Raw genomic sequence first — 27,403 nt, forward strand, 5'->3', positions numbered from 1 at the left:
GGCTTAGCGGCGAGCTGCGTTGCGCGGGGAGGCTGGGCGCCGCGGCTCCAGAACCAGCTGGCCGGGGCGGTCCGGCCCCACCTGGTTAACTCTTTGCAGCAAGTGGCTGGGACGCACTTGAGACATTGCAGCGACATCGGAAATGGGAGCCTATGAGAGATGCCGTGGGGCCCGGCCCGGGGCAGCTCACACGCCGGGGCCAGATCGCTCCCTGAGGACGGAGCCTGCGCTATCAGGGGCGCGCAGACGCTCTTTAGGCGAGGCCTTTCGCCGTTATTTGCTTCTAGACTGCTTCTTAGAAGAGCAAGGCACGGGGGGGGAATGGAGAGGCGAAACTTTGTCTCTTGTAACTTGCTCAGTCCGGAGTGAAGGGGCTGGTAAGCCGTAGACCCGGGGAGTGAAGCATCCGCTCTGGTTTCACTCCTACTAGAGCGTTAAACTCAGTCGAGCCGCGTAATCTGCCAGGACTCAGAAGGGTGTTTCCCGGCCCTGCTTGGTCATGCATGGACAGTATTGAACGCAACTTGTTTTTGTGGCTGCCGTTGGCCAAGTTCCCCTTCCCGGCTTCCTCTTGGCTCTGGGCGCTGGACACTAACTCTGGGTGAGAGATGCCCGCAGGGGTGAGGGACTGCTTGGCTTCGCCCAGGACGCCCTAGGGGTTTGTGGCGTTCCAGTTTAGCTAGTGGTGAGCCCGCTCAGGGCCTGCGTTCTCTTGGATGAGGCTGACACGGAAGGAGTGCTGGGTCAATGGCAGTTTATTTATTTTTGGACGTATAATTGACATATAACATTACATTAGTTTTAAGTGTATAAATGACAATGATTTGATATATGTACATATAGTGAAATGATCACCACGGTAAATCTAATTAACGTCCATTATCACACATAGTTATGATTTCTTTACTTGTAATGAGAACTTTTAAGATCTAATCTTAGCAACTTTCAAATTCATAATACGTGGTTAACTTTAGCCACCATGCTGTACATCACATCCCAGGATTTATTTATTTTAGAACTGGAAGTTTGTACTTTTGACCCCCTTTACCCATTCTGCTTGCCGACCCCCCTCTCCACCCTCTTCTGGCGACCAACAACAAATGTCAGTTTTATTCTCGTGTTTTTCCCCTAACAATATCGGAGCTGTTTCCTTCGCTGCTTTTTTTTTTTTTTTTTGCCAGAGAAACCTCTAGCTAGTGGTGCAAGTGCCATTTATTTATAACCATTTTCCAAAAAATACTTTCCAGAGAAAGTATTTTGATAAAGGTAGAAACATACTGGGGTTATAAGGAGCGGAAAGGGTTTGGAAAGAGGTGCCCACTGGCTAAAACCTCTAGCTTTGCCTCTGTACAGGCTGCCTTTTCTCCACCAATATTTAACTCTCCATAAACAAGTTAACAAAAGAGCTCTCACCTCATTCCTAAAGAAAAGATTTTTGTTTCTGTTTAAAACTCATGCTGCAGCACTTGACAGGTGTGGCTGGCATTCTCCCACTTTAGGGTGCAATGGCAGACTTTGCTAATGCCCAGCCATGGGCCGCAGGCTTCCCTGGTGTGAGATTGGCACTGGGGTGTGAGTGATTTCATTGTATAAGTCCCAGTTATTTCGCCACTAAACTAAAATTAGCAAGACATATTCAAGTTCCACAGCTGCTGTCATCAGAAGCACTCTTTCCTTCATGGTGGAGCCCTTAAGTTTGTCCAGAGCTGTCAACACCTTCTGTTTGCTCAAAGTAGTAGGAACAGTTTCTTCACCTCTTCTAACCAAATCTTCAGAGCAGCTCTTAATACCAAGAAACTTTCCAGAGCTTCTGGAATATCTTCTCATAATTGAGGGTGAGGGAAACACAGGTGATATTATTTGTTTCCTGACGTAACAAAGAAGAGACAAAGTCAAAACAATAGCTATCACTTATTGAGTATTTTCTGTGTGCCCTAAGTGCACTAAGTGCATTATTTCATATGTATATTTGTATATATATATATATACACACACACACACACAAGTATACATATATATTTGTATAAGAGTAAACTGAGGCATAGAGCAGTTAAGTTACTTACCCACAGAAGCAGTGTCTTTTCAGTGGCCTTATTTTCAAGGCTGATTTATCTGTTTTTATGGGACTGTGCTTATTTTCTGCAAAACATTCTTTTCAGAGAAGCAAAATCTTCATCTAAAATATACTTTGAAACTCTTCATTCATATTAGAGTTCATTACAGTTTTCCTAAAAAGATTTCTAAATTTTCTAAAACTTGGACTTTCTTAATTTTTATACTCACTTTTGGGCAAAAATGTATGAATGGATATTTCGAAAAATTTCATCTGCTGCTTTTATATAAACTCTTTTTAAAAAAATCTTAGTTACTGTATTTGTATTAGTTTTGGAATGTTTGCCTTGTCAACATTACCCATCCTTGTTCACATATTTGGATTCCAGATTTGCAAAACACTTTAACCACATAATACATCTAATTGACATGAACATAAACTTTTTCATACATATAAGTACATGCATAGTACTCCTGAGTTCTTACAAATCATGGCCCACCTGCACCCCCTCACATCCAACAGTAGGAAGGCTCCAGTGGAAGGACTAGGCATAAATAGTTGACTTTATAAGCCAGGAGGGAAACACATGTTACAGACTAGCTTTGTTATAACAGACTTTTTTACTATGTGTCATTACTTCAGGGAGGAAATTTTTAGGCTATGCTTTTTCAGATCTTTAATAATGAACATTACGTAATTGAGTTCATCGGTGATACACAAATATTTAGAGATGTGGAAGAGAAATATAAAGTATTTACAGTTATTATTCTAAGCATAAAATGCTTTACAAATGCAATATACAAACAGTAAACAATGTTTGAAGCTATGTGAAAACAAGTATGAATCCTTTGAAATACATTTAAGAAGTAAGCTCTGAAAAAGTAAGGCTAACAGAAGTTACAAAATAAGTGTTTCTATTCACACAAAAAAAGAATATTTGAAAATGTATGTAGTCTAAAATAAAGTATGACAGACTGAAATAAAATTTTAAACAGGTAGGAAATTTAGTGAACATGAATGAGAAAGAGTTTCAAAGAGAATTTTAGAAGAGGCTTTGTGCTTCTCTGAAAGGAATGTTTCCCATGAAATAGGTATACTGCCAGGAAATCAGAGAAACAAACCTTAAAATGGGCCACAGAAAGCTGAAACAAATGAACGCTCTCAATGTGGCAGCTGACCTTTTAAAAGGTTCAACAAGGTGGAATGTGTTCTTTAGTAAACAGTAGAAAATTCAAGTTTATAAATTTAATGAAAAGAAGTCTCAGCAATTCTATACTCCTTACTTTTTCACATGTAGAACTCTTTTTCCTGTATAAACTGAAGGAAGAGAAATTGAATAGTATCATGATCTCAAGTTGGTTTTGAGAGAGAATGTAACTACATTTAAGTAACATTTAAAAGACTAACAAAAAGAAATTAAGACTAGTTCTTATAAGGCAATTGGAGTATCCTATTAATGTATCTAAAAGTGACCAAATTCCAAGACCATTTAAATATATTTGAAAGTGCTCTTGGGTAAAATCTGGCAAAGAAGATAATTGAGAAAGTGCCCCAAATACCTGCTCCAAAACCAACCTGGGGACACCATTGATAATAAAACCTCTCAATTTTAGGGAAACAAGGATTTTTACAAAGTGCAAAGAAACAATCCAAGGCAACTCAAAACATGTTTTTGTTGTTGTTGTTGTGGTTATAAATAAATGCATGCAGATTTCTTTATGACATAACTGATAAAAATGTTTTAGACATGATTGTTTGGCTCACTGTTGTATCCCCAGCACCTAGAATAACACCTAAAACTAGTATATGGTAGGCTGATAAGTAGTCATTGAGTGAATGAGTGATTATTTCTCTACTATCGTTAAATTGTTACTTACAAAATGCAATTAGTAGCATTTAATGATAATAGTAGCATTTAAGGTAAAAGTGCCCTTCCTTCCCCTCAGTGATTCTTCTTTGGAGCCAGTTTGGAAGCACTGGTTTGTTTACAACCTCAGGGAAGAATGGGCATCATAGGACATATCGGATGTGCATCTTTATTCTAAAGGCCTCAAGCTCATTAGAATGTTACTGTCAAAGTACATTCTGTGCCTCCTCTGCCTACCTGAGGATATCACTTCATCAATTCTCCCCCTTTCCTTCTGCACCATTGGATTATTTCCAACATGTTACAATTTCTATCATCTTAAAAACAACCACACTCATGACCCTATACTCCTCCTATTCTCCCACGAACCCATCCTAATCAGGCTTTCGCTCTACTGCTCCGCCAAAATCTCTTTTAATGTAGTAACCAATGGCCTTCACATTGCTAAATCCTATGGTCAGTTCTCAGTCTTTGTCTTGCTTGACCAAAAGGCAGCATCTGGCGTAACTAACCCTTTACTTCTGCTTGGGACACTTTCTTCATTTTGCTCCTAAGACACTCGACTCTCTTGACCCCTTTTCCCTCACCGGCTACTCTTTTCAGTGTCCTTTGCTGGTTCATCCTCATCTCCCTGATAGCATAAGGTTAGAGTGTCCAAGCCTCAGTCTTCTGACCACTTCTCCTTTCTTGATACACCCACTCTCTTGGTGACTTCATACAGTCTCGTGGCTTTAAACACTCTCTATCTATTCACTGAAACCTCCTATATTTTTATCTTCAGCCTGGACCTTTCCCCTGAACTCCAGACCCAAATATTCATCTGGCTACTCAGACTGTACTTGGATGTCAAGTAGACATCCAAATCTCAACTCTCAATCTTCCTTATGTCCTCAAAACCACTCTCCCCATAGTTTTCCCCATCTTAGTAAATGGCAACTTCATCCTGCTAGATGTTCATGACAAAGCTGTACAGTCATCCTTGATTCCTCTTTTTCTTCCATAATTCTTAGCCAATCCATCAGAAAATAGTACAGACTCTACATTTAAACTAAAGCATTATCCAAATTCTGACCACAGTCCATGTAACTGTCCACATAGTTAATCCATAAGTTAATCTCTTGCCAGGTGACAGCTTAGCCACCCAGAGATGAGATTTGCATTAGTGGGATCAAGGCATAAGGTCCTCATTCCCCACAGAGCCAATATCTCTTTTAATACTCTAAGGCCTGGTTTCCAGTGCCTCTGCAAGGGATATATAGTGAGTTCAATAGTGACTCTTCAAAGTCCAAATTCTGATCTTATGGACCTGTGACTGTCTTAGTGTCTTTGCAGATGTGGTTAAGGATCTCAAGATGAGATCATCCTAGGGTTAGGGTAGGCCCTAAATCCAGTGAAGGAGATTTGAGACACAGACACACAGAGGGAAAGGCCATGGGAAGATGGAGGCAGATGCTGAGACAATGTGTCTACAAGCCAAGGAATACCAAGAATTGCTAGCAGCCACCAGAAGCTAGGAGAGAGGTATGGAATAGATTCTCCCTTAGAGCCTCTAGGGGAGGGCCCAGTCCTGCCAACGCCTTGATTTTGGACTTCTGGCCTCCAGAGCCGCTAGGGAATACAGTCTGTTGTTTTAAGCTTCTCAGTTATTGGTAATTTGATATGGTAGCCCTAGGAAATAAATATAGGATATAACAGCTAACACTGCACTCCAAAGTATGACATTCCCATCAGGTATTTCTAATTTTTTCATTATTCCTCCAAGTCAGATATAATTTACCAGTCAGAGGTCATTTTTGTTGTAAGCAATGTTGCTTAATAAGATTTGGGACAAACCACTTTATCTGCTTATGAAGACAGTTAACCATAGGTCAGATCCTTATGTAGCAAGGTGAAGGTATATGCCTTGTTGGAGGGGTGGGAACTGCAAGGAATTGGAGCGTGCCTTCTCTGGCAAGATAGGAAACCTCTACTTAGCTCCAGTGGATTGCGGCTCTATGGAGATGCCAGCCAAAGGTTGCTAGAACTTCTTATTTTCCAGGGGAATCCAGATTTTTAAAAACTAATTCAAACTAAAACAAGCCACAAAAGCAAAACATCGTGCCGATCAAACAAAACACATCTATGGACCAAATCTAGTCCAAGCCTTCCAATTTACAAGTGACTTCTGCTATAGTTTTGTCTTGATTTTGTGGGATTTTGAAATTTTCCCTTAAAAAGTAGAACGATCATCCTTTTTAAGAAAGACTAGAAATATTTGTTGTAACTTTTTTCTTCCTATAGAAGCTTTCTTAAAAGGTCAAATCAAGTTTTGAAATGGCTGTATAAACTTGGGCTATACTTTTCTAAGTTCATTTATTCATTCGTTTCCTTCATATATTGTTTTATTTATTTAATTAACATACATTTATGAAGCTGAAGGTTTGGGAAAATATGCCAGACACTGTGTAGCCCTGTCTGTAATCTATTCCCTTTTGAATTTGTTAGAGCCAAGTTTTGATTTTCTTTTGGAAGAACCGAACCCTAAATATTTAGAACTGGCTGGGACTTTAGGTCCAACTCCTAATTTTAAAGATTGAATGTCTGGCCAAGGTCAGGCAACCAGGTGATATCAGAGCCGGTACTATTTCTAATCTGCCATAAAATTTCAATATGAAATAGTGAATATTTCTGATGTTTTATACAAAAAAAATATAGCTGATGTTTCTAAAAATACAAAATTTCTGGATATTCGTAAATGTCTAGCCAATTAATTGAAAATGCAATTGCACTTTTTTACATATTTCTGCTACCAAGTCGCTGCCTTTGTGAGGGTTTCAGACCCTTCAAAGAGATGTTTCAAATGCCAAGATGCTAAAACAAATCTTCTAAATCATCCAAATCACTTCCTTCGTTTTGATTCTCCAAAGGTTTTTGTTTTCATGCTATTCATGCTATAAAGTAGGCTTTTTCTAAGTTCAGATTTTCTTTGATAGCCATTGCAGGAATCTTTTCGAGACATTTATTTAAAGAGGGTTCTCTGCTTTTACATTTAAACTTGAGGTCCTTTGGATAAAGTCTGGTAGACTCTTGGGTGCACAGAGAAATGAGTTGTAAAGCTTGATAATCCTGCTCTGAGCAGTCTACTGAGAAGGGTAAAATAATACTTTATTCAAAGAGCTAAGAAAAGTGTAATGAGCATACCATATTTAAGTAGAATTTATGACTTTTAAAATTCCAGTGTATTTCAAACTCAATAACTTACTCTTATTTTATTTTTGGATTCACTTAATGCCTACCTAAAGCTGTTTAAGTGGGTCTAAGTGCAAAATACTTTTTACTTATTTGAAAAGGCTGTTTGGTCTTATGTGAGCTAACACTTGGGTCAGCAATACACATTGTCTTGAGTTTTTGATTATTGCATTTTAAAAGAGGATCTGCTTATTTGCTGAACAATGCAGAATGAATTAGTGTGCTTTATTAGGATTTATTTATTCAACTCATACTGAATTCCTACTATGCACCAGGGTCTGTGCTAAATGCTGGGATGCAATGGTGAACATGATAGACATGATCTTACCTTCATGAATCACAAGATTTAAACATAAAAGAACTAAAGTCAAATTGTTTTCTATGTTTGGGGACATTTCTCCCCCTCCAAGTGGTCCTCTCCCATACACTTGGAGAAATACTAAATATGCATTTCCTACTATAAGACAAAGTAGTGTATATAGATAGATAGATGATGATGATAGATAGATAGATAGATAGATAGATAGATAGATAGATAGATAGATAATGGTATGTTGATGGAAAGCCAGTGTCAAACTAGAGACTGCATCTTAGAGAATATATATTTTCACAGATTCTTGAGTTGATTATGCATCTAAGAGCTGAGAAATTTTCTAATAATTCAAATTCAAGTTTGCATTTTCCTCTTCATTGTCCAAAGACTAATTATACACAGGTATTGATTTCTTTTCCCTTTCCTTCTCTGTTTCTTTTTAAGTTTATTACAATAGCATGCCCCACAATAATTTTTCTTTTAAAAAGATTTTAAATGTGTTTCTCACATATACAAACAGTCACTTTATGATAGCAATACACATAATAAATTGCGTGAGATATTCAACACTCTATTATAAAATAGGCTTTGTGTTAGATGATTTGTCCAACTGTAAGTTAATGTAAGTGTTCTGAGTATGTTTAAGATAGGTTAAGCTCTGATGTTCAGTAGGTTAGGTGTATTGAATGCATTTTTAACTTAATGATATTTTTGATTTATGATGGGTTTATTGAGACATAACCCCATTGTAAGTTGAAGAGAATCGGTATGTATTCATGTTTCCCTTCATTTTCTGGGGAAAACAGAAAACTCTTGTTTCAGTCACAAGTTGCTAGCTGTTTGATAGCATTTCCTCCCCTCATGGGCTTCTGAGACCTTTTTTCTTCCTTCCCACTGAACCTCAGGAATGGTGTCTAGGTAAGTGCCAAGCCAAAGAAGCAAGAAATATTTAAATTCCACTCTCCAGGCAGTTTTTATAAGTATTGAGAATAGCTTCTTGCTTAAGAATGTGGTTTGATTTGTTAAGGTTACTCTTTTCTCCTAAAGTCCACCATATTTTGGTTATTTATACAGTTTTTTAAAAGCATGTAAACACCTTATGCAAATGCAGCATTTTGCAATGATCTTTTATTTATCCAGAGATCATTTTGAAGCATATTCAATTATCCAGCAGAGCTTCTCTGTAGCCAGGATAGATGCTGAAACTCCATTCCTCGCTCATGAGAGCTCATCAGATTGCTACAAGCTGCCTATTTAGTCATTGAAGCTAGTTTGCTATGGGTTTGCAAGCTTACAAACATTTTGTTTTATCTTCAAAACTATTACGAAATCTTTCAACCATACAGAAAATAAACAGATCGCTATGTACTTCACTACCCAGATTGAGCTAATGTAAAGATTTTGCCAACATAAAAATTTATAAGCAAGAACTTAGAGATGGTAGGAATAAAAGATAAGGCAGGATAGTGGAGGGAAGAGATTGGAGGTATAAACCCTAAACTAAAAGAAGAGATAGAAAAACTCTAAAGTAGACCCAGGGACTAAAATTCCTTAACTGTCCAGGCCCATTTGGATCAAAAGCAAGCACCTCTCCTCCTTCAGAAGCCCCTAAGGGCTGTTTCTTACAGTAATAGGACAATATGTTTTATCGATTACCCCAAATCATAAATAAAAGGTGCTCCAGTCATGCTACTGCTAGAGAAGGACAGCTGGTGTGCAACCAATTTGAAAAACATTTGAGTAAATATAAAAGGTTTAAAAATCAAGGTTTAACACTCAAAGGGGGTAGATTTCAGTTTTATGGAATATTTAACACATTTCTCTCTGATGCTCATAGGATTGAGAAGAGTTAAAAAGTCTTCACTAGAAAAATGGTTGTCTTTGAATCTGTGATAATTTTTTTAAAGGTAAACTTTTTACTAAAGAACCACATACATGCAGAAAAGTACCTAAATCACAAGTACATGAACACACTCATGTATCCAGATGATGAAACAACATTCCAGGTACCCGAGATTACCTCCAGTAACACTTGTAATTCCTCTCAGTCATGAAAACTAATAACTACTCCTGACTTCTAACATCAGAGATTAGTTTTGATTTTGGAAAATTTTGATATAATATATGCCGATTGGTTAGAGAAAGCTATTGTAATTTACTATTCATAATCTGCTTTTCAAGCAAACACATCCTGAGTATTTCCTTTTCCTAGGTAGATTTTCAAATTCTCTTATCCCCCAGGGTGGTGCTTGCATGATATGATGATGATGATGATGACGACGATGATGATGATAGTGATGATGACAACAGCAGTATTAATTTTAAAACACTAATTGAGATTGAGCAAGCTACTTAAGCTTTCTGTGCCTCAGCTTCCTCCTCTGTACGATTGTAATAATAATCATACCTTCCTCATAAAGTTGAGATAAGAATTAAAATGTAAACATTTTAAAGCATTTAGAATGGTGCCTACTACCTAGCAAAGACTCAATGTGTGTGTGTGTGTGTGTGTGTGTGTGTGTGTGTGTGTGTGTGTGTGTGTGAGCGCACGTATAATAAAAGAGGTTCAACCAGGATGTGGGAATATGTGTCATTTATATATTGCACATTGTTTTTATTTTACTACTGCCTAATTACACAGATTGCAAAAGGCTCCACTGTGAAGATAAAAGGTCACTAATTCAATGAGTAAAGAAGCCTTTACTTTCCCTGAAAGCTAGAGAAGCATATAGGGTGTGCCACTGAATCATCAAGCCAGAAAAAGCATGAGGAAGGGAAGCCACAGTATTTGAGTAGACACCAATTTGATTTCCAAACTTTGATCGGTCTGAAGAAAGTACTTCACATTTATTTATTTAAAAATACTTAAAGGTCGCACACACAAAAATAAATAAAGCTATGAAATTAAATAAGTTCAGTGGATTATATGCACATCAACTTCCTGTTGGTGATATTGTCCTATAGTTCTGTAAGATGTTACCATTGAAGGAAACTTGGTGGAAAGCATAGAGGATCTCTCTGTATCATTTCTTACAATTGCATGTAAATCTAACGTTATTTCAAAAGAAGAGTAAAAAGAAATACTTATAGATCTACACGGTTTGATCCCAGGGCTGTCCTGGGCTCAGAGGATACAAGGAGAAACAGCAAGACTTACTTCCTGCCCTCAGAGAGGATAAAGTGGGGATGAGAAGAGGCTGAGCTAACTTTTAAAAGTATACCTTTTAAGGTGTTGCATTAAATGGTTAAAAAATATTCATTGAATATAGAATTAATTATCCAAAAAGTCTCCATGTCCTCAAGGAAATGTAATCAATCAACATTTATAAGATTTCCATATATGCACTAAAATTAGTAAGTAACAATCCTTCAGAGTTCAGATTAGATAAAAAGAATACTGTCCTAATGGTGAGGGCTGTCAAATGTTAGAATGGAACTACAGAATAGGAAGATTGGCATCTTATGCTAAAAGCTTTAAAGGGGCTAACTGTACATCTGTCTTCATAGGTTTAGATGTGTTTCTGCCTAAAACGGACTAGATAATTAATTTCTTACATTTTTATGATCCTATGAAGTTTTTTCATATATTTTCATATATTTAAATTGTATATAAAAGTTATCTTCTCATATACTTAAATCATAAATGTCTTTTGTGGGAAGAAGATTTTATTTTTCTTGCTAGAATTAAGAAGTGCACCTGCACACTGCTGATATAGTGGAATTCATCTTCCAAGGAAGCACCTGTGAACTTTTTCAATCTCTTGTTCATCTCCAGATATCTAAATTTTCTCTGACCTGGACTGGAGGGGTGGGGTGAGGGTGGGTAGGGGCAAGACATTGTCTTAACAACAAAAATCAACTCTGGTTAAGGTGACCATACAATCTATTTTTTTAAACCAGGACACTTAAAAAAAAAAGTCATTTCGAAAATCTTTTTGTTGAAGTTTAATCCACATGCAGAAAAGCGTACATGTAAATATAGAGCCCGATGAGTCTAGGGATGCAACCAGCACCCAGACCGAGAAAGAGCACAGCAGCAGGAGCCTAGAAACCCCTTGTGCATTGCCTTCCAGTTGCTATGCCCCTTCCTCACAAGGGCAACCACTCTCCTGACTTTTTGCCTGTTTTTATACTTCATATGAATTGAATCATACGGTATATATTTATGTCTTCTTTCTTGGGATTGACATCATAGGTCGATCCATATTGTTGAGTGAAGTTCTAGTTATAGATCATTTATTCTCTTTGCCGCATATTAGTACATGGTAGGAATATATCACAATTTATTCATTCTATTGATGATGGGCATTTGGGAGAGTGTCCAGGTTTTGGCCACTATAGATAGTGCTGCTAATAATATTGTAGTATATGTCTTTTGGTGAATGTATGTATTTCTTTGGGGTATATGCCCAGGAATGGAATTGCTGGACCATAAGGTATGCATAAGTTTAGCTTAAGTAGATGCTGCCAGTTTCCCAAAGTGTGTGTTCTCACTTAAACTCCCATTAGCAGAACATGAGAGTTTTGATTGCTTCACATCCTCTCAATATTCATTAGCCATTCAGATATGTGGTAGAGGTATTCTCATTTGATTTTAATTTGCCTTTTCCTCTTGACTAGTGAAGTTGACATTTTTCTTATGTTTATTAGCTACTTGGATATACTCTTTTGTTTATTTAAAGCTTTCTGCATATTTTTATAATCCTTAGTCTGCCTTTTTCTTATGAAACTAAAATATTTATATAAAGAAACCAGATTATAAGATTAAGAATTTAGTTATGGATGTATGAATTTTGAGATATTTGGGAGGCATCTATATGGAGATGTCAAGAGGCCATTAGCTTACGTGGGTCTGGAGTTCGGAAGAAAGTTCTGGGCTGGAGATATAAATTTTAGAGTCCCTGCCATGTAAGTAGCATGTCAATGAAAGAGTGAAAGAGATCACCCACGGAGAGTGGAGAAGAAGAATAAGGTTTGTTCACAAGTTGGGAGTAAGGAGTATGCCAGCAAAAGAGCCCAAGAAGGAACCATTGAGAGACAGGGAAGAGGGGAGAAGCAGAAGCCAAGAGAAAGGGTTTCATGGGAGTGTTCACTGCGTTAAACTGTGTATCTTGTGATGGTTAAAAAAAAAAAACTACATTCTGTTTCTTTTTGTCTCTCTCTAGCCATCATTGTATACAGACTGCCATGGACCTGGAAATGCAGCAAGCTCCTGATGAAATCCATCCATGCAGGGTTAAATACTGTTGCTGCCATTCTTGCAATTATTTCTCTGGTGGCTGCTTTTGATTTCCACAACACCTTGCAAATCCGCAATATGTACAGTCTGCATAGCTGGGTTGGACTAATAGTCGTTATACTCTACTTCTTACAGGTCAGTGTCTTATATATTTATGAACAAGATGTAAAAAACAATTCAGATACTGTAGATGTTTTCTATATGTTAATAGTCCGTTGGAAATTATCTTCCCATTCCACTAGTCCTTGTTTCACTTGTTTACATTTTAAGTATTTTCCCCTGAGGGGGCATGGGAACTGCAGCATTCATAGTCTACAAACTTGAATGTGAGATTTTAAATATGGGCATATGTATGTGGGGAAATTGCTATTGCATAACATCTAAACTGCCATTGTTGTTAAGGTTTATGTGCTGAATAAACTAGCATAGATGAGAGCTGTACATTTCTTCCACACATTCTGTCACTTCTATTTTCTAGGTTTAACTTTACCAGTGAAGAGATGAATTAATATCTGTTTCTTTGTTAGATTTTGAAGGCTCAGTGTTTATTTTTCCTCTTTCTTCACTTACTAAAAACACATACTTTTGAGAGCCTGTATTTAAACTTAAGTTAATGGAGTGTGATAGGAATTTGGCTTTTCTAGGTCACTAAAGTAAGGATGAATTTTAAAAGTCTTTTAGGCGTTAACCACTTTGTTGAAAAATCTTTGTAAACTTTGTTGATGTACTTTCTTTCTTTAGTTAGTATAGTATATATTCAGGTACCTTATTGAGACATCATTGTGAATTTTATTTTTCTGGAGATGTAGGAGAAGTGAGAAACTGGAGTGAAATCACAAAATTACAAGGCATATCTTAAAATAGATGAATGTATGACCTCTCAAAAAAAGGACTTATCGGACATTTATTTGTCATTTTTCTTCTTAAAGAAAAGCCTTTTGAATGTTAATTGAACAAAAGTTAATATCTATATGGACACTAATTATTATTTAAGTTTTCATTACAATGCCTGGAGGTAAAGATTGGGTGCCAGACAGGAGAGGAGCATAGGGGAAACCCTGCATCAAACATCATCTTCTTGATCAAGAAGGAACAAGGCAAAAATCTCGAAGTGGATGGCTAAGCCTAGCCACTGCCTCACATCTGGGAGGCAGCTTCCTCTGCAGATACAAGCTGGTGGATCCTCTCCCCTTAGAGAGTAGGATGGCAACAACATGCTGTCAGTTGCTTGGGGACACTCTTAACTTACTGGTATCTCTTTAGGACCTTTCTCGGCTGGCTGTTCTGCTTCCAGTGGTCCATTCCTCTGGCTTTGCTCCGCTTCCTTTATGCCACCTCAGAATGCAGAATTCTAGAGCCTGAGAACTATGTGAAGCATTCTACTCATCTCACATAGTCCTTTAAGTGAGATAGCCCTTACAGATGCTGAGGACGCACAGGTTACACTGCTAATGGTAGAGCTGGGACTCAGGCCTCGATCTGGCCAAGTCCTGGGCCCTCCCTACAAAGCATTTAGTTCCATTGTTTCCACAATGTCCCCACAATTAGCCTGTGTTTGAGTATCCTCAATGAAGGACCATGTCTCTGAGGACTAGAATAGAAACCATCTAAAATCTTTGTAGCTACTCTATAAGAGGGTTCTGTGCTTCTGAGTCCAATAGTTAAAATGGACTAAATAAATGCCTTTACGGAATTAGTTATATGCCAAGGCGTTCTTTGAACATCTGGAAAGATGCACTAGACTGTTAACACTGTTGATCTCTAGGTAGTTGGATTCCAGTTGATTATTTTTCTTTTTACTTCCTGTATCTTCTAAACACACGCATTTCTTGGATGATGGTGATGATGATGATGATGATGATGATGATTATAAGAATATGGTTTTAAAGCTAATTTTTAAATTTTTTATTTTCATTATTTTGTATTAGTTTCATGTATACAGTACAATGGTTAGACATTTATATAATTTATAAAGTGATCCCCCCGATTACTCTGGCACCCATCTGGCACTACACACAGCCATTGCAATGATTTTGACTATATTCCCTATGCTGTTTTCTACATCCCCACGGCTGTTTTGTAGCTACTAATTTGTACTTCTTCATTCTTTCCCCCTTTTCACTCAGCCACAAAAAGCTTTCTATACTAGATATGCCTTTTTTGTTATTACATTAATCCTTTTAAGGCGGATTTTCTAAAAAACAATTAATACTCTATATCTTAATATTTAAAATTTGGAAATATCTAGGAATTAGCAAAAAAGAGAATACTTAACTTTACAATAATGAGCCTTAGCCAAAATGGTTCTCAGAGGAATATAGGCTTAAATACTTTGAGAGGAAAGAAAACTTAAAATACATAAACTTAGTAATCTCGCATTTGGGGGGAGTGGAAATAAAATACTGTCACATAAGGAATTCTAAAAAGGATGTTTAGTGTAGCATTGTATAGGCAGGAATGTCCAAATAAGGGGATGCTTAAATAATTTATGGCTATTATACAACTCTTACAGAGACTATAGCTCTATCTCTGACCAACAGTGAAATCTATGCTATGTATTTCAGTAGAAAAATATTGGAGAGTAATGTGTATAGTAAAATGTCATTTGGAGGATAAAAGGAAAGAAAGAAAGGAAAAAAGCACATATGTGTAGATATGGAAGGTATGGGAGTGGGTGGGATTGGTTGGAGGGATTATTAAATTTTAAAATATATCTTTTTTGACTTGAACATGTGGCTCTTTCATTTTAAATGTAAGTGAGTCACATATGATACATAAAAATCATGTATACAGACCTTTGTTAAACTAAATGAGCAAACAGCATCCCCTCATCACAAACATGTCACGTTTGGTGCCTTCTGCTGTTTCTTTCAGGAACCAGGTGAATGGTTTCCTATTCCTATCCTGGGAAAGATGACTACATTCTAACTTTGTTTTCTTTGTTGCACAAAAGCTGTTTTGACATTATTTTCATTGCTTCTCCACAGAAGTGACAGAACAGATCATCTGGCTGTGCTCAGGAAAAAATTAAAGAACATTTCCTTTCTCAATGGAAAGAAACCAATTCTAAACATGCTTTCTTCACTTTTGATAGAAGCTAAGCTCTGTCCTTATGATTTATAAAGATTCCTGCCTCCATATTCCTAGTTGCAAAAATACACGAGCCACATACTTTACATACTTTTCAGATTTCTTAGATTAAGAGTAGAAGGGAAAAGTGGTTTCTCTTTCTTTTTTTTTTCTTGTTTTTTTTTTTTTCCTTTTTGGCTTCTCTTTCTGAGTCAACAAGGCCTGTTCTCTCTTAAATGGAGTTTCTTCAAACTGCCACTAGTGGCTGTAGGAAAGGAAGTCCCACTGGGAGCAAGTGTAACAGCCTACTTGTGGCTTGCTTACATAACCACAACTGCTATGCACATCAATTGCAAAGTATAATTGCATGCAGGGCATTCATCTTGAGTTTGTGAGGTTAGTTTGCCCTCTCTCCTCAGTACAACTCAAGAAACAAACCTACCACAGAATAGGGGGAGCATGGGAGAGATTGTCAAGATCAGATCCTCTCACCTTAGTGCTCCTGGGGTTTGGTTTAGCCACTATGTGTAAAATTAGAATTTACCTGCCAAACGAAGTCAGCGTCTGGTTTGTTTCAGTAAATAAAGAAAGGAGAGTCGGGGGAGGCAAACAGCAAAACAAGACAAGCAAAAACGATTGAAAGGTCTTCACACTTCCTCATACGTATCTATGCATTGTAAAGCATTTCAAGTGTAGAATTCTTTTCTACTTGTGAGATTTAGCCTCTTGGGCATTTTTAAAAAATAACAAACCGTGTGTATATGGAAGCTATGAATTATAATAAAATTAATTCCCATGATTCCACCATCTAACCTTATTTGGAAACAGGACTATACCTACCTTGATCCCACATCTCTCTACCTATCCCAGCCCCTAGAGGTAACCATCTTCCTGAAAGCTTTTTCTCATTCCCTGTTTCTTTGTAATTTTACCAAATACTGTGAATCCCTAAACAAGATATTGTTTAGGTTTGCTTTAACTTTTAAAAAAGTCTTATAATATATATATTCTATTGCAACATTTTTTTCATTGTACCGATTCAACTGTATTGCTTCCTCTAGCTGTATTGCTTCCTCTAGTTCATTCATTTTTTACTTTAGTATTCCATTGTATAAATATACCACAAATTTACTTATCCATTCTGCTTTTAGGCATTTGGGCTATTTCAGTTATTTTCTGTTACAAACAATGCAGCATTGGACATTCATATGCACTTCTCTTGGTTCTCATATGCAAAAGTTTCTCTGGGCATATACCTAGGAATGAAATTATATACTCATCTTAAAAAAAAAAAATGCTAAATTGTTTTCCAAAGTAATTGACACCAATTATGTTCCTGCCAGCAGCGTATAAGAGTTCTCGTGTAGCACATCCTTGCCTACATGCATCTTCTTCAGACTTTTCAATTATTGCCAAACTAGTTGGTATAAAATATTTTCTTGTGGTTTTGTTTATCTCTCTGATTATTCATGTTTCTCTTCTAAGAAACACCTGTTTCTGTCTTTTGTCCATTTAAAAAATGAGTTTTTCTTTTCCTTAAAGATTTGAAGTTCTGTGTTAAATTCTTTTTCATTTTTATATATTGCATATATCTTCCAGGTTGAAGCCTGTATTTTTCTCTTTTGTGATTATTTTTACAAATTCTCAATTTTAATAACATAAATTAATCTTATTTTCTTTTAAGGTTATTATATTTTGTTTTGAGATCAATACAAAGCAGATTCTCAGGTTTTGCTCCAGACCTGCTGAATCAGCAACTCTGGAGTGGGGCCCAGAGATTTGTGCTTTCACAGGCCCTCCAGGTGATTCAGATGCATGCTATTGTTTGAGAACCATTGGCGTAAAAAAAGCCAATGATTCTCAAAGCGTATCTTCTCTTTTGTGCATGTATCTGAATCACCTGGAGAGCCTATGAAAACACAAATTGCTGGGTGCCACCACAGAGTTGCTGATTCAGCAGGTCTGGAGCAAAACCTGAGAATCTGCTTCCTTTTGACCTCTGGGTTGGGACGGATTTCATAAACAGGACCTGGAGTCAGTGTGACCTCAGTTTAAATAGGGTTTATCCATTTATAGCTGGTGACCTTGGACAAATCACCAGATTTTTCTGGACTTAGTTTGCTCACCAATTAATTAAGTTTTTTGATACATCCTTCACAACACATAAGAATCAAAGCTATATAATACATGGAAAGGCTCAGCTTAGACTTAGGATATTGAAATAATGCAGGTCAGCTGTTGTTATTAGAAGTGTAAATCTTGTGGTAGGCTCCTTTATGACCCAAAGATGGCATTTTTCATTTCTACTATAAATTGTAAACACCTTCATGGTTGAGAACATGCATTTTATGTCAGTGAAGTTTTATTAACAAATCAATCCATTTCTTAAACAGGTAATTTATGTGTTGGATACCTTGCTAGGCTGCAAGGGATACATAGTTTCACAAGACAAGCATGGGCCCAAAGAGACATGCTCCCTGTCCTCATGAAGCTTACCGGGGAAGATACAGGAGAAGACTGGTCACTGAGTGTTTGGTAGCCAGGGTGGGCATGGAGTGTTCTGGGAGAGCTCTCATATGGTAGAGGGAATAAAAAAAGTCAGACCAAGATTTGAAGCCATGAGCTTGCTGGTGAAATGGGAGAAAGTATTCTAGGTGGATGAAATAGTATGTAGATAAAAGTTCGCAATATTTGAGGAGCAAGAAGGAGATCAGGCTGCCCAGAATGTGGTGTGGAAGATGAATTGGAGGCTGGACAGTAGTAACGCAGGATGCGGCGAATTCCCCCAAGTGGGGACTCGAGTCCTACTTTGAGAGAGAAGAGGGTCCTTGACTGCTCACAGGAAAGAATTCAAGTGCACACCAGAGTTAGAGACAAAAAGAAAGTGCACACCAGAGTTAGAGAAGGAATAATGCTCCACAGACAGCATGATCTCCTCTGAAAGACGGGGAATGATAGACAGGGAATAGGAGGGACTCCAGGTGTTCAGGAATTCAGTTGATATGTCATCCTTAGTTTCTCTGAATTACTGTTTAAAGGCTTTGTTTATCTGTTTTCCTTTTATGCTTTGGGTATTCAGCGTGAAAGATATGGGTATGCAGCAGTTAAAGGCATGCTAGAAATCTCAGCCTTTGTTCTATAGGTTCCCCATGGTCTGGCCATAGGTGATAAATGGTTGGGTTTATTTTGTTTAAGGTAGTATTTAAAGACTGTTTTCCTTTCATGGTGTGGGTAAATGGTTTGTTAGTAATCCCTGCAGGAATCTCCTTTGTTCTGTAAGTTTCTAGTGGTCTGGCAGCACATGTAGGCTCTGCATACAATTTGATTCAGTATTTAGTTCTCCTACCTCTTCTCTATATCAAGAGTAAATATAGGGAGATGAGCTCGAAGGTGTTTACAGAGGTTCAGATGAGAAATACTGGAGTAGCAGTAGCAGTGGGGAAAGTGGATAGTTTCTAAAGATATTTAGGAGATAGAATTAATGAGATTTGGAAAGTCAGTGATATACAGGATGAGAGGAAGGGTCATTTGCAGGCTTGAGAGAGGAAACATTAAAGGGGGAGAAGAGGGATCGAGGACTGTCAGATGCTACTGAAAAGCCACGGAAAATAAGGTCTCAAAACTGCCCATTGGATTTAGTAATCTGGAAGTCACTCATGACTCTAGAGAGCTGTTTCCCTGTGAGGCGGAAGCCAGATTTCAATAGATTGAAGAAGGAGTGGAAGGTGAGAAAATAGACAACTTAATCAAGAGGTTTGGGTAAGAAGGGGAAGAGAGAGGTGTAATTGGACAGGGATGCAGTAAAAGCAGGTGTTTGGGTGCTTTCTTTTCTTTTTCCTTTTTTACTTCTTTTCTTCGTTAAATGAAAATGAGAATTTGGGGCATGTTAAAATGCTCACTGGATGGCACCAGTAGAGAAGGAAAGGTTGTGATTACTGGAAAGATGCAATAATCTATAATTAGGTTTTTAGGAAGCAGGTCGCAGAGCACGGCTGGAAAATTGAATACCAGTTCTATTATAATTGAAGAAAGGAAGGAGTTTTTGGCTTGGGATGATTTTTTGGTTTGGTGGGAGAAAATTGAGACTCTTCTATGAAGTTGCCTATTTTTTTCATGAGGTGGTAGTAAAATCATCTGCCAAGAGTGAGGAGGGAAACACAAGACAGCCATAAGTTTGAGGCTGGGGGAGCCTGGAGGAGCAGTTGACAAATCAGATAATAGAAGGATTATTGAGCAACACCGAAGTATTCATAACAGTGAGCATCATAATAATGAATTTATAGTGATGCTAGTTTCCTTAACTGTGTGATTTGCTCCAGTAGTACCTCATAGATCAGGGGTAGACCTGAAGATGGCTGAGCCAGGGTTGGGGTATTGCCTTGTTCATGTGATGAAAGACAGTGCAGAAAGTGGATGTGGGTTATTGACAGGAGACTTAGTGTCCAATTTGAATGTCTGGCATCCCTCTTTCTAAAAAACTGTGGACAAAGTCTAGTTGGTACTCATTAGAAGTTTTTTTTTATCTCTGGAAGAAAAGTGCTGTTATGTCTAAAGAACGCAACATGGAAATGACCTAAGACTGAGCTTCTCAAAGTGTGGTGCTTGCAACAGCAGCATTTGTATCACTAGGGAAATTAGAAATACAGATTCTCAGGTTCCAGTCTAGACCCACTGAATCAAACTCTGGGGATAGACCCCAACAATATATGCTTTAAATGAAGGAATGAGTGAATATACAAAATAGAAGAAAGGTGAAGCGGAGCTAGAAGGAGCCTCCTTATTATCTGTAAATCACTTGATCATTCATTAAATCTACTTCTACGCTTAAAAAAAAAAAAAGCAGACCATTCCTAATACAAAAGCTTGTTAAGCACTTATTTTCTGATCTCATTAATGATTTTTGCAAATAAAAGCTTTTGTTATGTCTAAAAGTTTACACATATCTTTAAAAAAAAAATCTGTTTTAGAAAGTGAGATAAAACTAGCATAGCAAAATACACTTTTGTCTTTAAAGGACAGTAATAATTAACTAAGAAAAGCCCAGATATTTAAGACAGTAACTTTAAAAGCAAATCTCTATTATCTGTTTCTAATTATAGAAGTAATATATATTAATTTTAAAATTTATAAAATACAGAAAATATAAAGAAAAAACAAAAATCACTGATAAGACCATAATCTAGAGATATCATATTTTAGTTTATTTCCTTTACCCTTTTATTATGCCTATATATGTGTGCATATATATTTAATTTTAAGCGTAATTAGTATCATACCACATTTTCACTTTCACATCTAGATACCTTTTCATGCGATTTTTTCTTTAGCTCTGCTAAGGACTACATCATGGTGAAGAACAGCTTTCTGTAGATGACTGTTCCTAAACATGGGAACACTTTGCACATAGTTGGCACATAGTAAGTATCTGTAGACTTAAGGTGATGGACGATTCCACTGTTTTCTCTTTTAGGGATTTTCCAGAGTGCAGTTAACCCATATCTTTGACATAATGTGAGTGAATCAAAAGCAGTGGTCTTCAAACATCAACATGCATGAGAATCACCTTGGCATTTTGTTAAAATGCAGATTCCTGGGCCCTACTTCCAGAAATTCTGGTTTAGCAGATCTGGATATGGCCCAGGGTTATCTTTAAATAAACACCTGAAGTGTTTCTGATGCATGTTTTCTATGAACAACACTTCAAGAACCACTGACTTAAAGGCACAAAAGGATTTTGTAATTTTCGGTCCACTGTGTTTAAGTTACTATATCCACATGTCTGATGGTAAGGCTAAGATGGTTAAAAGGAAATAAAGAATGAATACTACAAATTATAAGTTGGCATAATTTGGAACATTTTAAAGTTAAGCATTCTATAATTGTTTTCCTTTCCTTTTAAAAGTAATTTTCTTTTGTTGAAAAAGAAGTTTTAGTGGTGAAAGTAAGATTTAAGGAAGTTAAATTGCCCTGGGATCCTATAAGCAAATTTCAGATGTTCCACTTGCTTAGATCATTGAATCCTTGGATTATAAGAGACACACTTAATAAATAGGTACCTGAAACAAAAGTTTCCATTAAATTCAATAATACATTGGCCACTAAGTTATCTTTATTTTCTTAAGAGAAAGAGAATACTTAATGGGCAGGGGGTATGGGGCAACAAAATAAAACTTGATAAATGCTGAAAGAAATTAAAAAACAAAACAACAGTAAAATTCTTAGGAATGAAAAGAGGAAGGAGAACAGGAAAATGGAAAAAAATTATATATCTGTGGGGAAGTCACAGACAAGATATAATGACTTACCACAGAAATATATTCATGCTAAATCCTTGGTAGTCACTTACCTGAGCCACATTTTTGCAGAGAAAGCACAGCCTGTGTGTCAGGAAATATGCCCTTTGATACTAGTAGAATCACCAAAGTTCACTGAAGGAGTATTAGGAGCATTATGAGCTACCAAGGGGGGACCCTCTGTATAATTTCTAATATATTTGGGCATTTGTGGTATTAAGTGGGCAATACAATATGCAAACCAGCCTATCAAATTCACTTTTGATTACTCTCCATTCATTGCCTTTGCCTATCAGCTGATTCTAGGTGTGCTTTAGGCTCTCAGACGCCGCCATGTTTCTGATAAGTCCCATTAGCCCTTTGATCTCAACCAGGAAAGATGAACAGTGATGTTACCCATTATCCTCTCTTCTCGTAGGGTAGTGGATCCTAAATAAGTACCTGAAAAAAAAATGCTCCTTTAAACTCAATAACTCAGCTCAGTAACTCACTAAGTCATCTTTATTTTCTTGAGGAGAAGGGACTATTTAACCGGCAAGGGTTGTGGGACAACAAAATGAAAATATGAATCTTTCAGTTCACATAGGAATCTTTCTGGCTTCTCTGCAGAGAAGTATTCTACTAGGGATTGAATTATCAAGGAAATGGAGGTAACTTTTCTGCAGAACTCATTTCTTCCTCATAAAACAAAATTGTCAACTTTTTTCTACATAGTTTTTCAGGCTGACCTGACTGAATGTGTCCCATTGTATTCGGTTTTAGTGACTTAAAAATCTTTTACGTCTCTTCCCACTTGGCAACCTTAAGGAAACTGTTTTTGTTTTTGTTTTTTATGTTAGTACTAAACTGTTCACTGCATCCTTTTTAGTGATAGCAAAAAAACTGGAAACAGGATCCTCCATAAATAGACAATTAAATACTTAAAATGGAATACTAACTATTGAAAAGAATAAATTAGATAGGCATGTGTTGATATGAAAAAGATCTCCAAGCTCTACTATTAAGGGAAAAGATGCAACATGCAGAACAGGTATGTATAGTAAGATCCCATTTATACTTAAAAGAAAACTCTTTCCTTATACACACACAGCCACGTTGATATGGGCTTAGAAATTTCCCGGAAGGGTATTTGAGAAAGAGATGAGAGGTGTTATCTTTGAGTAGTCGAACTGGAGGGAAACTTACTTTTCATTTTATGCCCTTGGTTCGATATGAAATGTTTTCTCATTTGCACGTATTTCTTTTAAAATAATCATTTTTAAATTACCGTAGTTAAAACTTAAATGATAAACTTTGTACTTTTTGATATTTAGCTTGTCCTAGGTTTTCTCGTCTTTCTGCTTCCTTTTGCTCCACCGTCTCTCCGAGCATTCCTCATGCCCATACATGTTTATTCCGGACTTTTCATCTTTGGAACAGTGATTGCAACAGTACTTACGGGAGTGACTGAGAAACTGATATTTTCCCTGTAAGTTACATAGTTTTCCTAACTGTAATATTTAAGCTATAAAATGTTAAATACTTGTTCATTGGAATATGGTGATAAAAATATAACAAAATTTTTTAAATGTTAAAAATGAAAACCTTTAAATATTCTTTAAAAATTATTATATTATACATGTACTATAACATTACTAAATGCTTGGAGAAGGACTAAAAGTCCAACAAATTGTACTACTTTTAAAACAACTATTGAAGTTTTGCATGCCCTTCTAATCTTTTTGATATGCATGTTTTATTAATTGTAATTCTGGTGTATATACATTTTTGTATCATCCTTGTTTTCAATTTTTAAGTGATCTAGGTGTTCCAGATGCTATATTATTTTCATACTAATGATTTTTAACAATTTTGTGCTATCTCATTGGGTGAATTATAACATGAATTTCTGTCTGATATCAAGCTTTAAAGGAATTTACGTTGAAGCTGTACCAGTGTGCATTTTGAGAAGATAAATTCAAGATTGTTTGGCATGGCCTTATATGTAATTGGACACTCTTTTTTTTTTTTTAAAGCTCTACCTACAGTACATTACCACCGGAAGGTGTTTTCACGAATACCCTCGGCCTTCTGGTTCTGGTGTTTGGAGCCCTCATTTTTTGGATAGTCACCAGGCCACAATGGAAGCGTCCTCAGGAAACAAATTCTATCCTTCAGCCAAACAGAAGCAATCCAGAGGGAGTGGAAGGCTCCATGGCAATAAACTTTGGCAACGTGGACAAATCAGATTCAGACTTAAACAATGAAGCTGCCGCAAGGAAAAGAAACATCACCGTTGATGAAGCTGGTCAGAGATCCACCATGTAAAATGCTGTAGAAGTGGAGCCGTGTAACTTCACTTTTAAAAACTAACTTTACGGTTTTAGCTTCTCCTATTTAGCCATGTAAGATAATTGAGCTCCACAGAGTCAATATTTGTTTTAATCATAAGGTGGAATTTCTTGAAAGAGTTTATACTGATCGAGGCCTATAAATTTACCTGATTTGGAAAGGAGATGGTTGATGTAAATGAGAGCAACTATAAATTGTGATTATGTTACCTCTTGATGAGCACCAAAGCATTTAGCATAGTGCCTTGCATAGAACAAATGTTCAAAATGTGCTTATTGGTTGGTAAATTTGATAAACTGGCAGCCCTGGAAGTTTTTCTAAAACTCAGCTTAATCTCAAGGCTTCTCTGGAGTCTGGTGTACTTTATGATCCAAATTCCAAACCTAATTAGAAAGAGAATACGCCCGAGTTGTTAAGCAGCATAAACTGTTTTACAGACCTTGGAGAGCACTTTTTCTCAAGTTTCTGTTTTTACCGTTTAAAAGGTACTTGCATTGCCCTTAGTATGTGCCAGACACGATTCTAAGCACTTTATGAATATTAGCTAATCCAATCCCCAGACAAACCTTAGGAGGTAGGTATTATTATTATCTCCAGATAAGAGCTGTGAAGTTTGCAGAGGTTAATAACTTGCCCCAGCTCACAAGTGGGGGAACCGAGATTCAAAACCTGGCAGTCTGGCTCCTCAGTCCATAATTCTAACCACTTCACTATGCTTTTTTTTTTTTCTGCTTTACACTAATTTGCACCACTTTGACCACCCCTGAATAAATTTCAGTTGCTGGAGTGCAGTAGAGTTGTTAAAGTTTACCTTCTGCCTCTCTTTCCCAAGGCAAATTCCTCAAACAGCCAAGGAAAAGGGCCCACCCCTGCCTGGGAATAGAGTATATTACGGGCACCCATCCACTGCCAGCAAGCCATGGCCTACCTTGATGCCTCTTTGTTCTTAAAATTGTGTCTTGGTGACAAAGAAAGCTGTGGGCAAGAACATCTGTGGCTTTCAAGATTAATCAAGATTACGATTTCAAGATTACGAGTTTTATTCTTCAGGATCTTAGCTGCTGAACAATTCTGGGTTTGAGGATAGAAGAGAATTGCCTCATGGTGGGCCCTTCCTAGGGGCAGTAGCTAGGGTCCTTCCAGATCTGGGTGGAATATTAGGAGATATCTTGAGCTTTAGATTCTCAGTAGTGAATTGAGACTCAGAGGTGACAACTTTCATGCATAGAGATCTCTGTTAGGCTCTGACTTAAATTAAAATCCGGAATGGCGCCTATGCTGAAATGATGCTTTTCATTTGGGAGTTGATTTTTGGTTTCCCTGTAATTTTTAACTGGAGCATTTGAATATGGATAAAAACCTTACAGTTTACACTAAAATGCACTTGACATTTTTGGTGCTTATTGGATTTCCTTTTTGGATACCTGGTAATCACTTCCATAGATTAACTATGAAATACACTCCATCACATCCCTTAAGCTTCATGTTTAATCATTCAACATTCCATCGCCAAACACTGTTTTCTTCTTATATAATTCTATTTCCAAAACTGGTAATAATGTTAGAAGTACTGCTAGTGCCTGGCTCAGTGCCTGGCACATAGGAGGCACAATTAAATTTAATATGAGTAGAGCATGCTACATACAATTTTGATGCTAAGTAGGAGGAATTGTATTGTCACACACAAACATATTTTGATAAATGGATGTTTCTTTACATGGAGGTGCACAAAATTTCAGGAGTTTTTTGGGGGGAGGGGTCAGTGACAACCTCAAGAATTGAAGCTGCCATTCCATTTTATATAGGCCAAGATAGAAGTTATTAATGAAAAGTTAATTATGGATTTGGTGCTGGAATATTCTGCTCCATTGCAAAGTAATTGAGCACCTCCTCCTCTCGGCTTTATTTTATCTTTCTTGGGGCTAATGTGGGGGTAATCTTACAGATATTATAAGAACTTCTTTTCTTTCTCAGCCTTTATGAAAACAATGCATAGTAAAATATATCTAGAAAAGCTTTCTGTTTGAGGCTCTTCTTTTAATGGGCTTTTAATTCTAATGATAATTGTACCCTTATCTTTCAAAAGCTGATATTTCCTACCCAAAGCATCTTCCCCAGAAATATCTCATTAAAAAGCTCACAGGAAGAATAGAGAAGAAGAAAGCCTTAGGTATCAATTCCAAAACAGTGATTGAAATCTCCACAAGTAATTATAGCTTATATCACCTGCAGAGATAGTCTGGCTTGGCTTACCCCATAATCTAATTTTAGAAAAGAAATAGCTTTATTTTAACACTCATCTACAGCAACACTGAAGCTTTTCTCTCGAAGGGTTTATTGAGAAACTGAAATGAATATACTTTTTGATATAATGTTATCAAAAGTGTACAGCTTCCTGTTCTCCTTGTGTTAAACCGAATCTCCCCTTCAGAGTGCTTTCTTTTCTTTCCTTGTGTAGTTTCACTTAAGCCTCGATGATTGTAAACAGCATCTCAGACCTTACAATCAAATGACAAAGAAGGCAATTGCACTTTTTAAGAGATAATGACAAGTGGTTTCTGTTTTCTAAAGGACCAAAAAAAGAGGATGTCTTGTTTCTAATTAGGCTCTTTTCCCTGCTGAGTTGGAAATTTCAGTGTAATACTGGTTGACCACAACTGCCAAATCTAAAAGCTCAAAGAAGTAGAGCTTTATGCTAATTTTATTGCAATATGAATTTTTATCTTGATGCGCTCTTTTTTAGATAATTCCATTAGAAAACTGTAACTTCTATGTCTTACAGCTACACATAGGAAAGTATAGAAGAAAGAAAACTATTATTCTTTATCACCTACTAAGTACCTGAAAACTTTTATTGGAAAATATTTCTATGTTCGAATCTGTATTTTTACCTTAGCACGTTTATGGAAAAATATTAAATTGCCTGATATTTTATAATTTTGTAGAAAAATACACATCTATTTTTTCTCGATTTGTTTTTATATAGTAATAAAAGTTATTTTGGAAGCTA

The 27,403-nt window shown here is 36.8% G+C and overlaps 1 protein-coding gene across 1 annotated transcript in view; it reads left to right on the forward strand.

The window, feature by feature from the left end:
- The window catches only part of LOC102881150 (cytochrome b reductase 1), a 27,999-nt gene extending 596 nt beyond the window's left edge, over positions 1 to 27,403 (forward strand). Inside the window, exons 2-4 of the mRNA XM_006921186.3 lie at positions 12,627 to 12,835; positions 23,376 to 23,530; positions 24,078 to 27,403. Coding sequence (XP_006921248.1) covers positions 12,627 to 12,835; positions 23,376 to 23,530; positions 24,078 to 24,369 — 656 coding nt within the window. The 3' untranslated portion in view covers positions 24,370 to 27,403. The remainder of the gene's footprint in view (positions 1 to 12,626; positions 12,836 to 23,375; positions 23,531 to 24,077) is intronic.

The sequence above is a fragment of the Pteropus alecto genome, unplaced genomic scaffold, assembly GCF_000325575.1.
Source record: "Pteropus alecto unplaced genomic scaffold, ASM32557v1 scaffold3, whole genome shotgun sequence".
NCBI classification, from domain to species: domain Eukaryota; kingdom Metazoa; phylum Chordata; class Mammalia; order Chiroptera; family Pteropodidae; genus Pteropus; species Pteropus alecto.